General features: G+C 44.5%; 1 protein-coding gene across 2 annotated transcripts in view; it reads right to left on the minus strand.

Annotated features, from left to right (window-relative positions):
• Positions 1-1,467: 1,467 nt before the first annotated feature.
• mtm1 (myotubularin 1) overlaps positions 1,468-20,585 on the minus strand; it is a 33,801-nt gene continuing 14,683 nt past the window's right edge. Inside the window, exons 6-16 of one of the 2 annotated variants that reach the window (XM_085153989.1) lie at positions 20,285-20,386; positions 19,111-19,194; positions 18,709-18,858; positions 14,995-15,180; positions 12,462-12,644; positions 12,038-12,193; positions 11,882-11,929; positions 11,662-11,754; positions 9,033-9,146; positions 6,859-7,035; positions 1,468-5,069 (exon numbers count right to left, since the gene is read on the minus strand). In XM_085153989.1, the coding sequence (XP_085010115.1) occupies positions 4,878-5,069; positions 6,859-7,035; positions 9,033-9,146; positions 11,662-11,754; positions 11,882-11,929; positions 12,038-12,193; positions 12,462-12,644; positions 14,995-15,180; positions 18,709-18,858; positions 19,111-19,194; positions 20,285-20,386 (1,485 nt within the window). In that variant the 3' untranslated portion in view covers positions 1,468-4,877. Of the gene's footprint in view, positions 5,073-6,858; positions 7,036-9,032; positions 9,147-11,661; positions 11,755-11,881; positions 11,930-12,037; positions 12,194-12,461; positions 12,645-14,994; positions 15,181-18,708; positions 18,859-19,110; positions 19,195-20,284; positions 20,387-20,585 lie in introns of both variants that reach the window. The other variant, XM_085153988.1, reaches the window with a different exon arrangement.

The following is a 20,585-nucleotide window of genomic DNA, read 5'->3' on the forward strand; positions in this document are numbered from 1 at the left end:
GTCCTTTAAAACATTGAGATTAGGGATGCACCGATACCGATACTGGTATCGGGTATCGGGGCCGATACTGTAAAATGTGTGTGTACTCATACTTGTAAAAGTTAACCGATACCATGAACCGATACTAACTTATTTCATTAATCAGAGGGTGGCTTGTCATTTCTGTTGTAGTGTTTTAGATTGGCCACTAGGGGGACATCCCGCACTAAACAGGCACAGGGTTAGACGAGTGAGACTGGCGGCTCCAGATAAAAAAGAGAAACTGGAGGCTGCTGTAGCTAGGCTAAACAAAATGTCAGCAGTGTGGAACAGCCAACTTTAACTCAGGTTTTGGAAAAGCGATGAAAAATGTCAAGAGAAAATCCACGGGCAGTTAAAATAACAGAGGCTCTGACTCATTTTATTGCTCTGGATGACCAGCCAATGCCGGTCGTGGAAAACATAGGATTGCACCGTCTTCTCAGCATACTCGAGCTGCGATATGAAATTCCCAACCGCCCAGACAGTGCCAATAGTTCAGTGATATTTTGTAAAATTACAATGTGGAGACTCTGCAATAATTTAACAGAAGTGCTTATTTTTCACTTGAAATTTTTGTGGTCATTTTTATTAAGATTTTATTTTTTATCGGCAGGGAATATAATAAAACCTGTCTTCCAATTAATTGTATTTGTGTGTGTGGTAGAAGTATCGGTTTTTGTACTCTGTATCGGCAAGTACTCAGATCCAAGTATCGGTATTGTATCGGTTTGAAAAAATTGGTATCGTTGCATCCCTAATTGAGATATAATGCCTTGTAGCCCTTTCCTGACTTGCGAGCAGCCGCAGGTCCTCACTGAGCTCCTTCTCTTAGCCACGACTGTCCACAAACCCACTGCAGAGCTGCTGCTTTTCACCTGCTGAGTTGATTAAAACAGCTGTTCCCAGTTAATCAGGACTATTTGGACTGGTCCACAACTTTGGGTTTCCCCAGAGACCGACAGTTTAATAATTCTGGACGTGACACTTTTTGCTCAAATGTAAATAAAAGCTGAGAAATATTTTTTTCCACAATAATGCCTCTTGTACATCATCTTATTATCTTTTGGGAGACACTTGTGTCATTTCCAGTCAAAGAAGAACTTGCTGGTTAAATAATAGTAACTTTAAGTCAAAATTTGAATAATTATGGGCTTGACTGTGCATCCAAACTTAGCACAGCAAGCTGGAAGAACTTCACAGCATGTCTTTGGTTCAAACTGAAGACAAAGCCCGTCTGTGATTGTCCAGCTCACCTGAAACAAACAAACAACCCTACATTTCTTTATTTCTACTCGTAATGCTTTTCTATGCTAGACTGTCACTCACTGTAAACACTGCAGAACAGCCTGAAGTATCTGGATGGCTACAAATCTTTTTTCTGTTAAAGGTAACATTTAGTATTTGTTGATGTAAACTGAAAACACTGAACACACAGAACTCAGCCAGAACACTTTAAATTAATTTAATCAGAATTATTTACAGAAAATGAGCCTTTCAACAAACCAATTAAAAGAAACACGTGAAATGTTTTCAGATTTCACTTTTTGTTTAGTACACATTTTGTGTGTATTCATTACAAAGCTGGCTATAATATGACACAAGCCCCTCAAACTACAATCCCCTACATAAATGAAAGCGTCTAACTGAAATGAACAATGGCGAGGACGTCTCACAGACCACAGTCAAGGATCCGCACGGAGCTGACGCGCTGAAGCCGCTCCTCCTCCTCCTCCTGGGTTCGCACGTACGAAGCAAAAAATGCCCTCAGATAAAATCAAACACTTTGAACCGATGGAGCAGAAATCCAAAATTTATACCAACAATTTCTGAACCAATATTACTTTCCTTTTTATAAAACTGTGAGGTTTTACACTACATAAAATATTTGTATTTTACAACAATAGAACTTTAGACAGTAAAATAGGTTTTGATTGAGGTAATTACATTACATCATGGTGCTTATACAAAGTAAAAAAAAAATAGATTCTCATTTGTTTTTCCCAAAATACAACCAAGAGCCCAACACACACACGTTTGTCTCTTTCTGCCTCCGTGGTCGGACCAAATCCTTCGGTTCACCTCTCTTTGCACACAGCAATCAGCTTGCACTGCCTCACTTTTCCAGAAAAGGTTCAACTTTGGAATTTGTCACACATGCAGGTAGTTTATTCTCTTTAATCCTGACAGTTGCTGTTTGTTCTCCCTTCTTACGTTAGAGCTACTTTTAAAAAAACAGTAAAACCACAAGTTCTCCAAGCTTATTACAGGAAACCGATGTGAGAACTCGCTGTGTCCTCCAGCTGTTACACAATGTGCATTTACAGGCTGGACACTTTAAAGGTTTATCACCGAGTCGCTCCGGGTGCTTTCAGTAACTCCGATTTTTTTGCCATATTTTGGACACGCTGGGGAAACAGAGGGGCTAAATAAATGCAGGAAAGTGTTTTGCACTGACAAGCTAAAGGTTGGCTATAAATTCAAAGCACAAAAGCAGCAGGGTTAGCTGAACACAAAGAGTCAGCGAGGTTTGCAGACTTTAGAATAAAACTGGGTGAGTCTTTGTTGGATGATCAGCCTGTTTTGTAGTAAACTGGTATAAACATGTTGTTGTATAAAGCTCAGGTAGAATAAAACAGCATCAGCCCATTTACTGTTTACCAAGCATGGCTGAAAGATTCCTTAAAATCAAACAAGGAAAACGTTCGAGCTGGTAAAGCACGAGGGGAAGTTAACCCTTCCTCGACTGACCAAGTTAACTAGCAGAGACCCTGTTTGCCTCTAAAAGCATCTCATATAAGATGCAGCGCAGCTAAAGTCTCTCTGTAGAGGTGAAGGTGATCCAAGGCAGAGATCTGGACATGAATCGACGCGCGTTAAAAATTACGATCAGAATGGGCTCCAAGTCCAATTTTGAAGACATCAGACAATTAGAGTGTAAAGAAACAAAAAGGAGAACATGACCTGGGTGTGCAGGTTTGTGGGTCTGTGTGACGTGGAAGAAAACAGTCAGTTTTTCCATGAATCCATAAATTCATTGATGATGGATGAGCATTGTAGTAAGAATCCTGATAACAGCAACATTTATATGTTTGTGATTGTTAAATGTAACTGTTTGTAGGAAAGAACTTATAGGGATATGTTGCTAAAGGTATCGTCGCGAGGCGTCATCTACTTCTGTTTCCTGCATCCCTCTCAAAGACAGTTTCCCCTCCCACAATGCAACACTGCCAGGCTGCAATCCAGTGCTGAGTGAAGTGACTGGTTTCAAACCCCACAGCTGTGCCGAAGTAACACAACCGTGATTGACGTGTTACGTTTCCCTGGCAACAAGAATCGTGGTTGGATGATTGGAGTAAAGTGGAGGAGTCACTGCGATTGTAACAAACTACCACAGTTTGTGTTAACTGCTGATAAAGACGTCAAATAGTTAGACTCAGTTGGTGCGAATAAGAAAAACATCGCCAACATTCCTTTTTTATTCCCACGCGTGCTGTTGCCGTGACGTCCGAGTTTGACCCTGACGGCACCTGAACATGCTGTTTGGACAGTTTTCATACGTATCCCAGGTAGAAATTTTAAACCCGCCTGAAACAACGAAAAACGTAACCTTTTTTTAATGATTCGATATAATTGGAATGAGTTGATCTTTGTTGGAGAAAAGAAACCAAAACAAAAAATTACAAAACGGTGAAACAGGCGTCTAAAGGCACAGGTGCTTTCAGAGGTTTCACTCAGCGTTCACTCACCCTGCTCTCGAGTTGGTGACCAGCATGTTAGCACGCTGAGACCACGACGGGCCAGGACCGTACTGTGTGTTTAGTGAAAACGTTTAAATACAGGAAGTGATCCGGGATCACAGGCCGGCTTTCCTTTACTCTCTCGAGCACCTGAAATATCTCCTGTATCAAAGCTGCATTCATACGCGTTGAATGCTAATAAATTCCAACCAAAGTCATTGGCTAGAACTGCATTTGCTTTCAGCGATGTAGCATATAGCAGTGGCAAACGTACGTGGCTCCAGATTTCCTCCTTGGCTATTAAAAAACCCCAAAAGCCCCAAAACGAGACGCAATATTTACACGTAGCTGGAAACGAAACCGTCGTCCACTTGGGAACTCTACGCCTGCTGCACACAGATCTCAGCAGCAGGAAGTGTAAAAAGTGTTGTTGTTTGTTGGGACAGGACACAAACAGCTGTGACGCAGGCAGGAGCCGGCTGACGGACAGCAGCTTTCTCACGTCTCTCAGTTTATTTCTGACGCTAAATCCGAATCGAACAAACAGGAAGTCTCCGACCTTCACTCGTGACAGCTTAGTCTTTGGCTACGCCTGCAACCTGTAACCTGTCTTTACCTGGATTCATTTAACCGAATATTTTGCCCTGCATGCTGACCTCTGTAAACTGGGTGTGAGCTCATTAAACTCTCCGAAGAAGACCTGAGGTAAAATTTCTTGTGTAATCACGACAGGATAAAACTGAACTTCAGCTCTGCTCATCTGCCTGAATGAACACAACGGTGTGTGTCCTGTGTGTGTGTGTGTGTGTTCAAGCCCTTGGACTGAAAGCTGCTCAGTGTGTTTAAGGCTTCACTGTCTGAAAAGTGTGTTTAGAAAAGTCTCGAGACAAGGCTGTACTGTGACATATTGCATAAATCAGCATCACGTGGTATTAGAGTTAGACAACACTAGAGCCGTCGAATCTAAAAACCTATTCGCAATTTTGTGTTGTTCAACAGTTAGGGCTGCACAAAACTAATTCATTCCCTGCATGTGCAAGACACAAATCAAACTGAAGAAGGTGTAAGTGCAAGTTAGCAAGTATTTCTGATATCTGTGTGTGTGTGCGTCACCAGCCCTCAGAGAGGGGTCTGTAGGTGTGTATATTGCTGTGATGGGGTGGAGGTGGAGGAGGAGGTGGTGTTGGGGGTCGGGCTGTTAGCCAGGTGAGAGGAGGTGGACGAGTCGGAGAGCTGCAGCTGCTCCAGCTTCTTCAAGTATTCGTCTCTGAGGGCCAGAAGCTCCTTGTAGCGCTGCTCCACGGGACTCTGCTGCTGAACACACACACAGACACACACAGACACACACAGACACACACACGCACGCAGACAGACACAGACACACACACACACACGCACGCACGCAGACACACATGCACGCACACAGACAGACACAGACACACACACACGCACACAGACACACACACACACATGCACGCACGCACGCAGACACACACAGACACACAATGCGCATGAACGCACACACACAGACACACGCACGCACGCAGACACACACAGACGCACGCACGCATGCAGACACACACAGACGCACGCACGCACGCAGACACACATGCACGCACATGCACGAACGAACGCACACACACACAGACACACGCACGCACGCAGACACACACACGAACGCACGCAGACACACACGCACGCAGACACACACACACACACACAGACACACACGCACGCAGACACACACGAACGCACACACAGACACACGAACGCACACACAGACACACGAACGCACACACACACACACACATAGACACACACGAACGCACACACAGACACACGAACGCACACACAGACACACACGAACGCACACACAGACACACGAACGCACACACAGACACACGAACGCACACACAGACACACACGAACGCACACACAGACACACGAACGCACACACAGACACACGAACGCACACACAGACACACGAACGCACACACAGACACACACGAACGCACACACAGACACACGAACGCACACACAAACACACGAACGCACACACAGACACACGAACGCACACACAGACACACACGAACGCACACACAGACACACGAACGCACACACAGACACACACGAACGCACACACAGACACACGAACGCACACACAGACACACACGAACGCACACACAGACACACGAACGCACACACAGACACACACGAACGCACACACAGACACACGAACGCACACACAGACACACACGAACGCACACACAGACACACACGAACGCACACACAGACACACGAACGCACACACAGACACACGAACGCACACACAGACACACGAACGCACACACAGACACACACGAACGCACACACAGACACACGAACGCACACACAGACACACACGAACGCACACACAGACACACGAACGCACACACAGACACACACGAACGCACACACAGACACACGAACGCACACACAGACACACACGAACGCACACACAGACACACACGAACGCACACACAGACACACGAACGCACACACAGACACACGAACGCACACACAGACACACGAACGCACACACAGACACACACGAACGCACACACAGACACACGAACGCACACACAGACACACGAACGCACACGCACACAGACACACATGCAAAGTCACAGGTTGTACACAGGAAACTCCATATTGCAGCACTTTGAATATTGATTGATTGAGTTACTATAACGTCAGTTACAGAGTTACTATAATGAACCACATTTAAAAAAGAATCATTCGTCTTTCTGTCTGTAAATGTAAACGATGTCTTCTGATGATGCTGTAAACAGAAGTGGTCCCAGCACTGAACCCTGTGGAACTCCATAATTAACCTCAGTGTGTGAAGAGGACTCGAACGCTGCGCTGAGGTCTAACACAGACGAGTCCACTGTCAGAGGCCATAAGATCATCTGTAACCTTCACTAAAGCTGTTTCTGTGCTGTGATCTCAGAGTTCTGAGACTGAGATATCCAGATATCCGTATTTGGAGTCCTGTGCAGCTCACAGTTTATCCAGGCAAGCTTACAGCACATTATAGCAAACACAAGAGCAGTCCTACCTGCTGTCGTATGCGTGGGTTCCAGCGGATGTAGTACGCTACCCAGAGCTCTAGGTGGCGCATGCTGGCAACAGGGTAGAGAACCCTGCCAGATTCTGGGGTGTAGAAGGGGTTTAAATACATATCCACCTTGCTGTTGACCAGAGACCACAGAGACACAGTCTTGGACCTCACCTCCTGCACCACAGAAGAGTTTCAGTGTCAAACATTTGCAGCTGAAGCAAAAGACAGCGAGACGTCAGAGCATGTTTGTGTAGGTTGAAGGTAAAGTCCATAAGTATGTGGACAGTGACAGTTTTGATCATTTTGTCTGTGTAATTTTAAACTTTCTTAGGGATTTTGTTTCGTAACACTGTATTTATTTTGTTGCATTGATTTCCATGCTTTGTACCACACTAACTTCCCAACTTTGAGTAGAAATAAAGTATTTCTTATCACATTAACAGCAGGAACTGCAGACATTTTTATACGTAGTTCCTTATTTTCAACCTACCAGACAGACAGCAAAACCTCTAGGAGTTGCCAAATCCATGACCTGGACATGGACTACTACTACTAAATGAACAGCTCTGTATATCCTGGAAGACCATGGATGACAGTGAAAGACACAACATCTAGCCAGGTCAAGAATACTTCTGAGCTGACACGTGTATCACTGACATGTCTACAGTTAAGAGGCACCTTTATAAATATAAATACAGCACAATGCAACAAGAAGACCGGATTAGGCCAGAAAACAACTAAAAGACTCAGTTGTGGGAAAACATCTTTGAATGAAATGAAACCAAAATAAAGTTGCAGTAGGACGAATGAAAGAGGAAAGTTCTTGATTTTAAATGCAAACATGGTGATGGCTGGGAACCAAGTCACTACTGTTAACATGGATGCTGACAGAAGCAGGACGATGGATTCAGCCAAATACTGAAAAACTGATTGGTGATGCTTCACCATGGAAACGGATAATGAGCCAAAGCATTCTTCAAAGGACACCCAACACAACGAAACATGTGATTCAGCTGCTGAAGACAAAACTGACGGCCACATCCAGTCAGCCTTTAAAGTTGTAGTAAAAACTCTCATTGGACCAAACTCTATATTACGAGTAGGGATGGGTACCGGTTCTGACATAAACGGTAGCAACCAGACCGAAAAGCAGCGCACATTTCGGTGCTTTATTTCGGTGTTTTTTTTTCCTGAGATGTGATACACTTTAGATTCTAGTCAATCATTTTACGTTTCCGAGGATAGTAGGCGGGTCCAGGTATGTGTGTTCTTTTAGAGCAGAGCTACAGATTAAAAAGGCGAAGCGGTCAAAAGTCTGGCTGTACTTCACAGCAAAAGATGCAAACTCAGCAGCCTGCAACAAGTGCTTTAAGGTGATACTGTGATACTGTCAAAGGAGGTAACACCTCAAATCTGATGAAACACCTGGCGACGCATAGCGTTTTTTTTTTTTTAAAAGCCGAGAAATGCGCCGTATTTGATAGCTTGCTGCAAGACCTCACACCGAGCACATCTACTGCGGGTGGGTTGCCTGTTATTGGACCGGAGTTAGCAACATGAACCCGAAGAGGAGAGTCCTGGCCCCTAGCCCTGCCAGTGTAGCAGAAATGATGATGATGATGCAGCAGCAGCCGTTCTTCTCTGCGTGAGTAGCTTAATGTTGTTCGTGTGTAGTTTACGTTGAGTAGGCTAACCACGTTATTACATTAATGCATGTAAGGTGAACTAGCAAACACCGTCGTAGTTACATGCGGCTGTCTTCTTGTTTGATGGCAGATACCCCCTTCACCCTGGACAAAAAGGCTAAAATGACCAAAGAAAAAGTGGAAAACAGTTAAACATGAGAGGTTTTTGGACAAATTTGTGTTTTTTCCATTGTTTAAGCACTGCTTCCAGCCAAGAGTGATACCATATATGCCCCATAGCTGCAGAAAAGGCTAACATTGTTATCTTTTTACAAAAAAACAGCTGAACACGAGAGGTTTTTGGACCAATTTTGTGTTCTCCATTCTTTAAGCACCGGTTTGAGCACCGTTTAAGCACCGGCACCGGTATCGAATAAAACCTAAACGATACCCATCCCTAATTACGAGGACACAATTTTCACATTTCTGCATGCATGTACATGTGTTGTGACAACTTCACGATGTTATATGTGCAGGTATTCTTACATGCTGGTCTCGTACGCTCTCGCAGTTGTACAGGAAGGTCCCGAAGCGACAGCTGTAGAGGTGATCCAGGATCGTCAGCAGGAGATGCTCGTTAAACTCGAAGGCCGTAGGGAACTAAGAGATGAGAGTGACAATTCAAAGACTGAGTCCGTAATCTGAGACGTTAGTGAACATAGAAACATTTAGCAGTGTTGCTGTCTTTTTGTTGGGATGTTTCCTTCTCTCTTTTGTCAAATGCATTGAGTCAAACAGCATTTTGAGTATGTTGAGCCTAACCAGAGCAGCTCAGAGTGGGGGAGCGTGTGCCTGAACCAGCAGGTGGCTGGTTGGTCTGTGCAGCTGGACTGAGAAGAGTTCACAGTGAAATACAGTGAAATCCAGAGCGTAGCAGCCAAACAGCGTCAGCCGAGGAGGTGAACGTGGGCGAGACGACAAATTTGGACTCTTCTGTTTTTACAATCATCATTTCAAATGTGTGTTTGAAATGTTGGTTTGATTTATACAGAGTCCCAGTGAGACGTGAGAGGCCTGCTTTAGACAAACATTCAACTTACAACAGGAACGAGCTCTCAGTGACGATCGATGATGACTTTAGCTCAACGAAGCCAAAATTCATTTTGAATCTTCTGCTAGGGCTGCTCAATTAATCGAACTTTAATCTGGATTACGATCTGGGCTTTCTACGATCATTAAAAATGACTGAGCCGATTATTAGCCCCTCCCTCGTGCTTTACTCTCGCGCTGCTCCGTGTGGCAAATCGAGCGCACCTCTCTGAGTTTCGAACACGTGTCACAACAATTAAGAGCAGCGGTCTCCAACCTTTTTTGCTCCACGGACCGGTTTATGCCCGACAATATTTTCACGGACCGGCCTTTAAGGTGTCGCGGATAAATACAACAAAATAAAACCAGTACCAGTACTGAAAAAAGAAAATTTATTCATAACACACGTGAAAAGACCCAGGAAAACCGAGTTAACGATAACAAAATAACGCTGAAAACCGATAAAAACCCTGAAAACTATACATTTCACACCTGAGCCTCAACTCTCGTGGCCTGGTACCAAACGACTCACAGACCGGTACCGGTCCGAGGCCCGGGAGTTGGGGATCGCTGATTAAGAGGACCCGAGGGAAGCTCGGAAAGCTAAGCAGAAGTTATTTGGAGAGGAGAGTGATGCTGTTGGTTGAAAAGAGGTAAAAAAACTTCAGTTGTGTGGAAACATTACGGGTTCGAGTCAGACGTGGATCAAGTAGACACAGTGTGTAAACTTTGCTACAGTGTCGTAGCTGCACCACAGAGCAACACTGCAAAGTTCACTAAACATGTTTACATTTTTCATTTATTTCTTATATTGCAAACATTTGCATTGTTATCAGTATTTGCACTATTTTATATTATTTCAAGTCATTATTCAACACATTGTTATTGTTAAATAAATATCGTCAAATAATCGAGATCTCAATTTCAGTGAAAATAATCGTGATTATCATTTTTGCCATAATCGAGCAGCCCTACCTTCTGCTTCTGTAACGAGCTGTTATGTTGTTTGTTGCACTCTTTGTTTATTTGTTTATTCTCATTCATATTTGAACTATACAACAATCTGTAATGAAATTCATCCGAAATATTTGTTTCGTCAAAACGTCTTCAAGAAATGCCGCCTGTGCTGCTGGTGCAGACGAGCCTCCTGGGGGCTCCAGTTTCAAACTAAGCATGAACAGTTAACTGATACGCTCTGTTCTCGAGTTATCGGCCCTTCACGAGGTGTCGGGTTCAGGGGTCTGCTCTATATTATTGGAAATATGGTGCATCGGGTGACACCTCCAGCTCCAGTATGCAGACTGGGAGTTGGAAATGAGTGGCGTGCCCACATGAGGAGGGGAATGCACGCTGGCCTAAATGGAGGCATTAAAGTATTTGTGGGTCTTGTTCATTAGTGACAAAAGTAGATGAGTGATAGAAGTAGGGAGTGGCAGCTTAACAAAGTGTCTGCTGGGTCTGCGGTAATGGTGACACTCGATACCAGTCTGCGGTGGTGAAAAGAGGAGCGAGCATGAAAGTGAAGAGGTCCGTTTAGTGGATTTACTCTCCCGTTCTTGTCAGTGGCCACAAACGATGGATAGGCGCTGAGATGAGAAGGAGAATGATGAACGAGGCAGATAAGAGGGCCTGAAATGCCCGTCAGAGGGCATCTGGGATCTCTCTCAGCGACATGTTTAGGAGCTCTGGGTTGAGCCAGTATTCTAAATAAAAAGGAGTCATTCGAGGCAGAAGATTAGACCGACTCTTGGCTCCTCCTAACTGAGGTATTTTCGGCATGTCCAACTGGGAGGAGGCCCCAAGTTAAACCCCGGTCACACTTGATTATTGACTAGCTTGGGAAGTCCTGGTATGCCAAAAGAAGAGCTGGAAGAGGAAGCTGTGGCATCTCTGCTCAAGCCCTTCTGCTTTTCCATCAGTACCTACCTACAAACTCAGTGTTGCTACGACTGTCACAGGAAACCAGCCACGGAGGGTGTCGGGTTGAGGGGTTATCTACAAACTGCGAGCTGCTTTTTAGCTACAAAGTGCAACATTGTTACGTTCCTACATTCACGCAGTGAGACGACTGAAGCGCTGCACGTACCTGTTTAGTCATCTGCCACACACAGTCGATGAACTGAACAAAGATGGGTGATCTGTCCTGATCGGCATGGTTTTTGTCACCATGTCCTATCCTCTGAACACACACACACACACACACACACACACACAAACACACACAGATCAGAAACGTTTCCTCCTGATCAGTCGTCTTAACTCATGCGATTGAGCATATTTCAGAAACTAGATGGTGAAAAACTTACTGAGGCAAATTTGTGGCCGAAGCTGATCCATTCCTTTTCAATCAAAACCTAAAAAAGACACAGATGAAAACATCATAAATTTTAAATATCAAACAGTGCTCCTCATATCCTCTGTGAATGTCTACAGCTCATGTTCACGAGGGTGAAACGACTGACCTGGAAGCCTCTGAGAGTGCGATAGTGGCTGTCCAGCATCAGCATGGCCAGAGAGGTGAGCTGTGCAGTCCGGTCCCAGCCGTCACTGCAGTGAACTACTACGGAGTTCCCACTGGACACTTTGTCTGCAACTTGGATGGCTCCCGACAACACCAGCTACGTACAGGGATTGACACAATGCAATAAAAATACATTATTATAACAAGGTAATGTAAATGGACTGGTTCTTATGTAGCATATTTTTTACTCTGCATCGGAGAGCAATTTGCAGTCAGTATCTTGCCCAAGGATATTTGGCATGCAGGGGAAGCCAGGAATCGAACCACCAACCTTCTGATCAGTAGACGACCTGCTCTACCACCTGAGCTACAGCCACATCATGTAACCACTGACCAGTTTTGAGATGCACGTAGAAACCTCTCACCTTGACATGTTCCAACCAGTGTGTCGACTCTAGGCTGGACAGCCAGTGGGATTCCTCCACGTTGGGGTAGACGATATCTTTGAGTTTCTTCTGGGATTCCCTCATGACGTGGATATTCTGGATGTCCAAGAAGATGAGCTCTGCATTTTGGTACTCATCACCCTCGTAGCCTCCTCCGGTGGCCTGAGGATTGCACAAACAGTGGGCATGCATCTCTACACACTCAGGTGTCTATAACAGTATCAGTGGAATTAACTGGGTAAGAGACTTTGGTTAATGTTTGGGACTAATGATGACAGTGCTCTTTAAGTCGCTGGATTCATGTTGTTGCAACATTTTTTGCAGAAAAGTACCAAAACTCTGCTTTAGAGTCATATTAGACTCATTAGCAGGTTCAGGTAGACAAAGGTTAAGAGAGAGTGTGATGGAAGTATCCACAAAAATGGCGTTTTATAGGACGTTTGATTGTTGTTTCATTTTCAGATCACCCAGCATCACACATACAGTGGCTCATCCCTCTTCTAATACCTGAAAAAGCAGGTGGGGCTCACAGATATATGAGCAGAGCAGAGCTGGTGTGCCATAATAGCATAAAAGTGTCAGCAGTGCAGTGTAGGCCTTCGCTGCAACCTGCTCTGTGCAGCTGCAGGTTCAAGAGTATTTGAGAGTTTGCTGACTGAATGGCTTACTGGTGTTGGACCTAGGATGCTGGGAGGCAAACACACCCAGGACCAGAAGGCTGGACTAGAGGTGAGGTGGTGGTTCTCCTCCCTGCACTGCACTGGCCCAGGCCTCCTGTCTGCTGTTGCAGACCTCTGTTTAATCTTTCAACTGATGTTTGTTTTGTGAGTCTTTTGTTACAGATGCAGCAGATGGAGAGCAAGAAGGTCTCCACTTTTATCCCCCCAGCCCACCTTTCTGCTCCACCTTCACAGCGTCTGCTCCAGCATCCACTCTGACGATAATGTGAATCTGCAGTGCTCAAAGCAAGTATCTTTGGCACAACAAAGCATCCGCCCATCATCACCATCAGACCCTGATTCTGTTGCTAAAACTGTCAGAGCAAGTTAGAAAGTCCTACATGTGACTGTGAAAACTCAACGAGCCTGCAGCCAGGCTAACGACAGCATTAATAGTTGTCTGTTTTATTTTGTGGTTTGAATCTTATTTGTACTGTTTCGCTTTTTAAATAGATCACCTTACTGCCATAGACAACCAGTCAAAATGTATGACACACATTTAATGGTTTCTCTTTATTTTCACGAGTGTTTACTGTAGATTCTCACTGAAGGCATCAGAACTATGAATGAACACATTATGTAGTAAATAACTCAACTAATGTTTGATATTTCAGATTCTTCCAAACAGCCTTTGCTTTGATTCCTGCTTCGCTCACTCTTGGCGTTCTCTCCATGAGCTTCATGAGGTCGTCTCCCAGAGATGCTGAGCACTTGTTGGTCCTTTGCCTTCACTCTGAGCTCCATCTCATCCCAAACCATCTCCACTGGGTTTAGGTCAGGTGACTGTGGAGGCCAGACCATCTGGTCAGCACTCCATCACTCTCCTTCTTGGTCAAACAGCCCTGACACAGCCTGGAGGTGTGTTTGGGGTCATTGTGCTGTTAAAAATAAATGATGGGATGCATGTGGCTGCAGGATGCTGTGGTAGCCATGATGGTTCAGTGCACCATGCTTCACAGTGGGAACCATGCATGTAGAGACCATCGTTCACCTTTTCTCCGTCACACAAAGACACGGCAGGTGGAACCAAAGATCTCAGATTTGGACCCATCAGACCAAAGCACAGATGTCCTCTGGTCTAATGTCCACTCCTTGTGTTTCTCAGCAGCTGTTTGACCATAAAGGCCTGATTCACACAGTCTCCTCTGAACATGCAGAGATGTGTCTGCTACTGGAGCTCTGTGTGGCATCTATCTGGGCTCTGATCTGAGCTGCTGTGATTTCTGAGGCTGGTGACTCGGATGAATGTATCCTCAGCAGCAGAGGGGACTCCTGCTCTTCCTTTCCTGGGGCGTCCTCATGTGAGACAGTTTCATTGTGGTCTTGATGGTTTTTGTGACAGCACTTGGGGACACATTCAAAGCACAACACACCTGATGGTCCCAACCTCATTAAGAAGGCAAGAAATTCCACAAATGAGCCCTGACAGGCACACCTGTGAGGGGAAACATGTCAGGTGACGACAGCATGAAGCTCACAGAGAAGGCCGAGGGTTTGCAGCGCTGCCAACAAAGCAAAGGCTGGAACCTAAAATATAAAACATATCTTGCTTCATATATTTGATGTCTTCAGTTTGTATCTACAGTGTAGAAAGTAGTAAAAATAAAGAAAAACCATTAAACGAGAAGGTGTGTCCAAACCTTTGACTGGCAGTGTATATATGGTGTATACAGGTGAAGTGCTACGAATAGTTTTTGGATGTACCGTCTTAAGTTTGATTAAATTAGTAGTTAACAGATAAATGTTGCAAATAACGCCCGTGGATTGCGGTGATGTTTTCTTTTCCTTCTGACCTTGTTGGCAACTGCGTTGACGTTGGGACGAGCGTCGTATATGGTGAGCTTGGTGGTATCGTTTGCCTCCCTAATCATCTCCAGGTAGCGTTCATCGTCCTTGTTCCTTTTACCAGACATGCCAACGAGAGGCTGACTGCAGCGGACGATCACTGCTTGGTTCTCTCTGTGGATCCACGACAGGACCTAAGACAGAACAACAGCAACAACACTTTATGATACAGCGTCAATGTTAAGAACATCTGAATATGTCTGTGAAGCTTCTCAGTCATCCAGGTCATTGAAGTCTAAGGAGCTTGGGAAGAAAAGCTTCTGGACTGTCTGCCATCTATAATCCAGTTCTGAGACGCCTTAACGCCCACTCACATCCTGGGCCCTTTGACCTCAATAAGTCACATGATAGGGTGGGGCCAGGTTTCACGATGGGTTCACCTGAAACCTTGGCTGATTGTGACCTACACCTGTTTCCACACCTTGGCTCGTTTGATTAGGCAGAGGATCAATAGGGGGTCCATGACCCTCTTGGGGACACACCCACAGGGCTTAAAATCTGGGACTCTCCACCATTTGACGCCAGAACTGAAGAAGCTTCTCAGATGAAACATCTTTAAGAAACTTCAAGAAATCCAGAAGCTTTTCTCCTTAAACATCTGAATAGCCACAAACTATGTCAACAAGTCTAACCCATCATGTTTAGTCTGAAACAATCCCTTAGCCTAATGCCGGGCTCACACTGTGCGATTTTTGGCCCATTTTGAGACGATTTTTGAGTCGTGCGACCGTTTTGGCGATCGGCCCGATTTTGGCCTTCATCGTGTAGTATACGTGGGGTAACGAGAAGCGATTAACACCTCACGACCAGCTCCCGATCATCAATCGCTTGGTCGCGAGGATTTCAAACATGTTTGAAATCCTCGCGACCGTCGTGAGGGTGCCACAGCAGTTTCTCACACTGCGCACGCGCAAACACAAATGTCAGCGAAAAAGACGGTGCAGCACGGCAGTGCAGCGTGTGATCTGGACACAAGCGATGGAGGCACTTGTAGAACTTTGGAAAGCTCATCCGAGCCTTTTTAATGTGGCCTCACAAAATTATCACGACCACAACAACCGTGGAAATAGTTGGACGGACATTGCTGCTCAATCACAGCTGCCTGATCATGTTTTTCATTAGCAATTTAGCAAAGTTGATGGCGGTGGTGTGCGTGTCTGTGTGAGTGAAAGAAAGAGGGAGAGCGAGCGACAGAATTTCTGTTATAACCTTCATTTTATGGACGCACAGTGTGAGCACTCAGGTCGTATAGTGTGAGACCTGCATCGTGACCTATGAACTTCTAACCCCTGCGAGTCAATCGTACAGTTTGAGCAGGAGCTGAATCGCGCGACTGACAAACTCGCACAGTGTGAGCCCGGCATTAGACAAAGCTCTAGTTGTGTTTAGAATCTGCAGCATGTCACAAAATACCCGTCTGGACTTCCACTGCACATCTGAATGTTTTTAGCCTGCAAGCTTCCAGTACAAAAAATGCTTCCTGCATGATCCGGCATCAAACTGTAACTGCACCAAATCTGGAGCTAATGTGTGGAAACCAGGGTAAACCTTTAAATGTTATTGGATGCTCAGTCTCAAACAGGTCAGTAAAGACAACCAAGAAAATGCAGAAATTACAGTACAGCGGTCCCTCGTTTATCGTTCTAAAAACAACCCGCGATAGGTGAAATCTGCAAAGTAGCCAACTTTATTTTTTACAATTATTATAGATGTTTTAGGCTGTAAAACCCCTCACTACACACTTTATACACTTTTCTCAGACAGGTATGAACATTTGTTTAAACACTCTCAAAGTTCAAACCTTGGTAGAAACATAAGTCCAGTATTAAAGATCAAACCCTGTTTTCAGGTCCAGGACAAGTGAATAGAGCAGCTGCCAGAGAATTCAACATTAATGAATCATTAATGAATCATTAATGAATCACTGGTACGGAAGCAGAGGAAGCAAGAAGAATGAGTTGAGTAAAGTTTGACTGTTTTGTTTCGCTTAATGCGCCTTATAATCCAGGAAATACAGTAACTTGACTTTCTGTGTGATGGTTAGCATCGTTCTCATCGTTCTGGATGCTACTGCAGCTGCAAAATGTTTCATGGACATTGTTGTGTTTGTTGGGGAGAAAACTTACAAACATACAGTACAGCACGGAGTCACACTGCTAGGATCGAAGATTTATGTAAATTTGACAAGCTGAACGCACTCTGGACTGTACAGGAGACACAGCACGGAGGTGATTGAGTGACGATGGTCTGCAGCCAATCAGGATGCAGAACACAATACGTAGTAAAAAAAGAAAAAAGGCAAAACTGCTCCAAAAAAATCTGAAAAAGTGAACCGTGTTATAGCCAGGGCCCACTGAATATAGTTGGGCCCATCAACTAACACGCATCACTTAAGCAATGTGGTGGTGGGTATCTATAGCTGCCAGTTTAATTTGGCCACCAGTGATTACTGATAATGTGACTGCTAACAAGAGTAGCAGGATGAATTCTGGGATGTACACAGCTATACTTTCTGCTCAGATTGAGCCAAATGGTGCAAAAATGACAGGAAAGTACTTCACAGTGCAGATTTATAATGAGTAAAAGCACAGAGAAGTGGGTTATTCTTCAATGACACGATACGCCCCTTAATCTCAACCCAATAGAGCAGCAGCTGCAGGAGGCTACAGTAAAAGCCAAGCTGGAAACACAGCATCAGGGTCTGCAAAGTATTTTCATTCACGTATTAAACACAGTAAATGGAACAACAATAGTGATGTGCAGAGCTTTGGTAATAGACGGGGTGACAGATGAGGCGGGAGATTCCACACACTGTGATATTTACAGACCACAGTGTGACTTGTAGTGAGAGCAGGGAGGTGTGACAGTGAAGCTGAGAGAAAAAGAGGTAGTGAAGGTCGACGAGTTTAAATACCAACCATCAATGAACTGTGCAGGCAAATTCAATTTACTGAATATAGCACCAACTACAGCAGCTGTTGTTGGGATTTTCTTGCACCTCAAGGTCAAAAAAGATGAAAAGCATGCAGTCAGAGTGACGTGAAAGATGGCAGCTGAGAGTGAAGATTTAAGATGGTAGTGAGACCTGCTGTGACACAAAAGAGAAAAAAGAGGAGGACAAGCTGGAGTTAAAGATGCCTTTGGAGTGACCACAATGGACAGGATTAGGAATGAGTAGAAGGACAGCTCAGGTTGAGGTTCGGTGGTCTGGAAACAAAGTTCAAGAGGGAAGATTAAGAAGCTTCGGACACTGCAGAGAAGAAGGAAAACAGAAGGACCACAAAAAAGGAGGACACGGACAGACTGTGAAAGAGAGCCAGAGATTAGGAATGACTAATAATTAAATGCAGAGTGAGGGAAAAGGAAACACTGCATGCATCATGGGAATCCCTCAGCAGCCTACGTCTACTGCAGCATAACTAAGGGAGGATTCAGGGTCACCTGGTCCAGCCCTAACTATATGCTTTAGCAAAAAGGAAGGTTTTAAGCCTAATCTTAAAAGTAGAGATAGTGTCTGTCTCCTGAATCCAAACTGGAAGCTGGTTCCACAGAAGAGGGGCCTGAAAACTGAAGTATGAGGAAGTATAGCACTGTATGCATTCAAAGATCTGGTCTAACTCAAAAAGTCTTTCCTATATTTGACAGCTTAGTCTCGCCCTCACCGGTATTCGTCCTCTTGACCGGAAAGCAGCCACTTTTCGGAGGTCCTCCTCTTTACTTTTGTAGGGTACGGCCAGCACAGTGGGGTAGGTGTCGCACAGATCGTAGCTCTTATTGATGAATGATATACGCCACTTGTTGTTAGGTAAACCCTGGAAGAGATAATGATCATTACTGGCTCATTTCTTTGAAACTCAAACTCTAACAGTAAATCTTTGCTGACTGTTCAGAAGCATCAGACCTCACAGGTCATCAGGTTTTTAACATCAAGGCTTCTGAGGGTGCGTTCGCTTACTGTGGTTCTAATAAAAACAGATTATCAGCCCTTATAGAAAACACTGCCATTCCTATTGTCCTGAGCATTTGTACTGGGACCCCGATACTGCGCACGTTGTCTTTCCTACCTGCCGTCTGAACTCCTCTACGGGTTTGTAGATGGTCCAGCCGGTCTCAGCATATTTCTCTTGACTCACATACGCAAAAAGAGGCTGGACAGAAGCAAAAGAGAGAAACGTGTAACGTTACTGTACACAGTGGTCTTATAGAAACAGCAGCACAGCTATTAGAACAGCCAGTAACAGTAAAGCACACGAGCAGGGAGCGTTTTTAAATATTAAGCCTCCATCGATGTTATAATACTCTTTGTTTGGACAGCAGGCAGTTAGCAGAACGAATGAAGGGGCTTTATTGGCTTCAAATTAGTTTTTACCAGAAACATAAAAGGTCAGCTCAAAGTTGAATGAAAATCCTGTTGTTTTTTTTCACGTTCAAGCTTTAATATCCGTGAAAATAAACATTACAGGCTTGTATAAAAGCTATCAGACGCCTAACAAACTGTGGTTCCCAACGGCCTCCAAATCTGCTGCCAGCTCAGACTTAAAGCCGTCGTCACTGTAATGTAAGTGTTTGTGCCAAAGAAGAACCAGCTGTAGTTTTACTAGATGATGCAATTTGAAAATAGAGCCTCAGAAATGCTGGAGCAACATTTTTAAAAACAGCACCAAATCACAACAACAGTCACCTCAAAGCGCTTTATACTGTAAGGTAGACCCAACAATCATATGACCCCCTATGAGCAAGACTTTGGTGACAGTGGGAAGGAAAAACTCCCTTTTAACAGGAAGAAACCTCTGACAGGCTCAGGAAGGGGCTGTGATTGGATGGGGTGAGAGAATACCTGGAAATTTTTCAGGCAAATCTGAGATGGTCAGCTGAGTCTGAGTGCTGATGGACTTACATGGAAAGAACAGGAAGTCTTGAACTACATTTTGGCATGTGCAAGTACTGCAGATGGAGCAGATGTGTGGACTGTGGGACAGGGAGGGGGCTGCATATCAAAATTTCAGCATTTGCACAAATGCCTGGAAAGAAATTAAATGGAGGATTTCCATTGGCAGACACAACTGGTTTGGGCGATACACTGACTGCTTCCCATACAGTCAATGTTCAAGCACAGGCGTCTCTGGCAAACAGAAGCCATATTTAAAACCCATAATGTTTATTAGGCTCTGTCAAAATAAGGTGTTCTTCTTTTTCCACATACTAATACAAAGCAGCAGACGTGAGAAGGTTTCTTACCAGACCGTGTGACAGAGGAAAGGCATATCTGAAAAGAACCTCAAAAATATCTCGTCTGCTGTGGCCTTCCTGCTTCAGGGCAAACCTCAAATTCCTCATGTCCTGGTGACACAACAGATCAAACACTGTCAACACACAACATGTAAGACCTGCAAAACAGATACAACTAAAAGAAAATGTTGTGAAAGTGTTGCTGTGACACTTTAAGCTACCAGCACATGTGTGCGATGGCAGAGATGAGACTTTAAGTTCTTTTAAAATAAAAATCCAGTAACTGTAAAAAAGCAAATGACTTCTGAAC

Source organism: Neolamprologus multifasciatus, chromosome 3 (genome assembly GCF_963576455.1).
Source record: "Neolamprologus multifasciatus chromosome 3, fNeoMul1.2, whole genome shotgun sequence".
Taxonomy (NCBI): Eukaryota; Metazoa; Chordata; class Actinopteri; order Cichliformes; family Cichlidae; genus Neolamprologus; species Neolamprologus multifasciatus.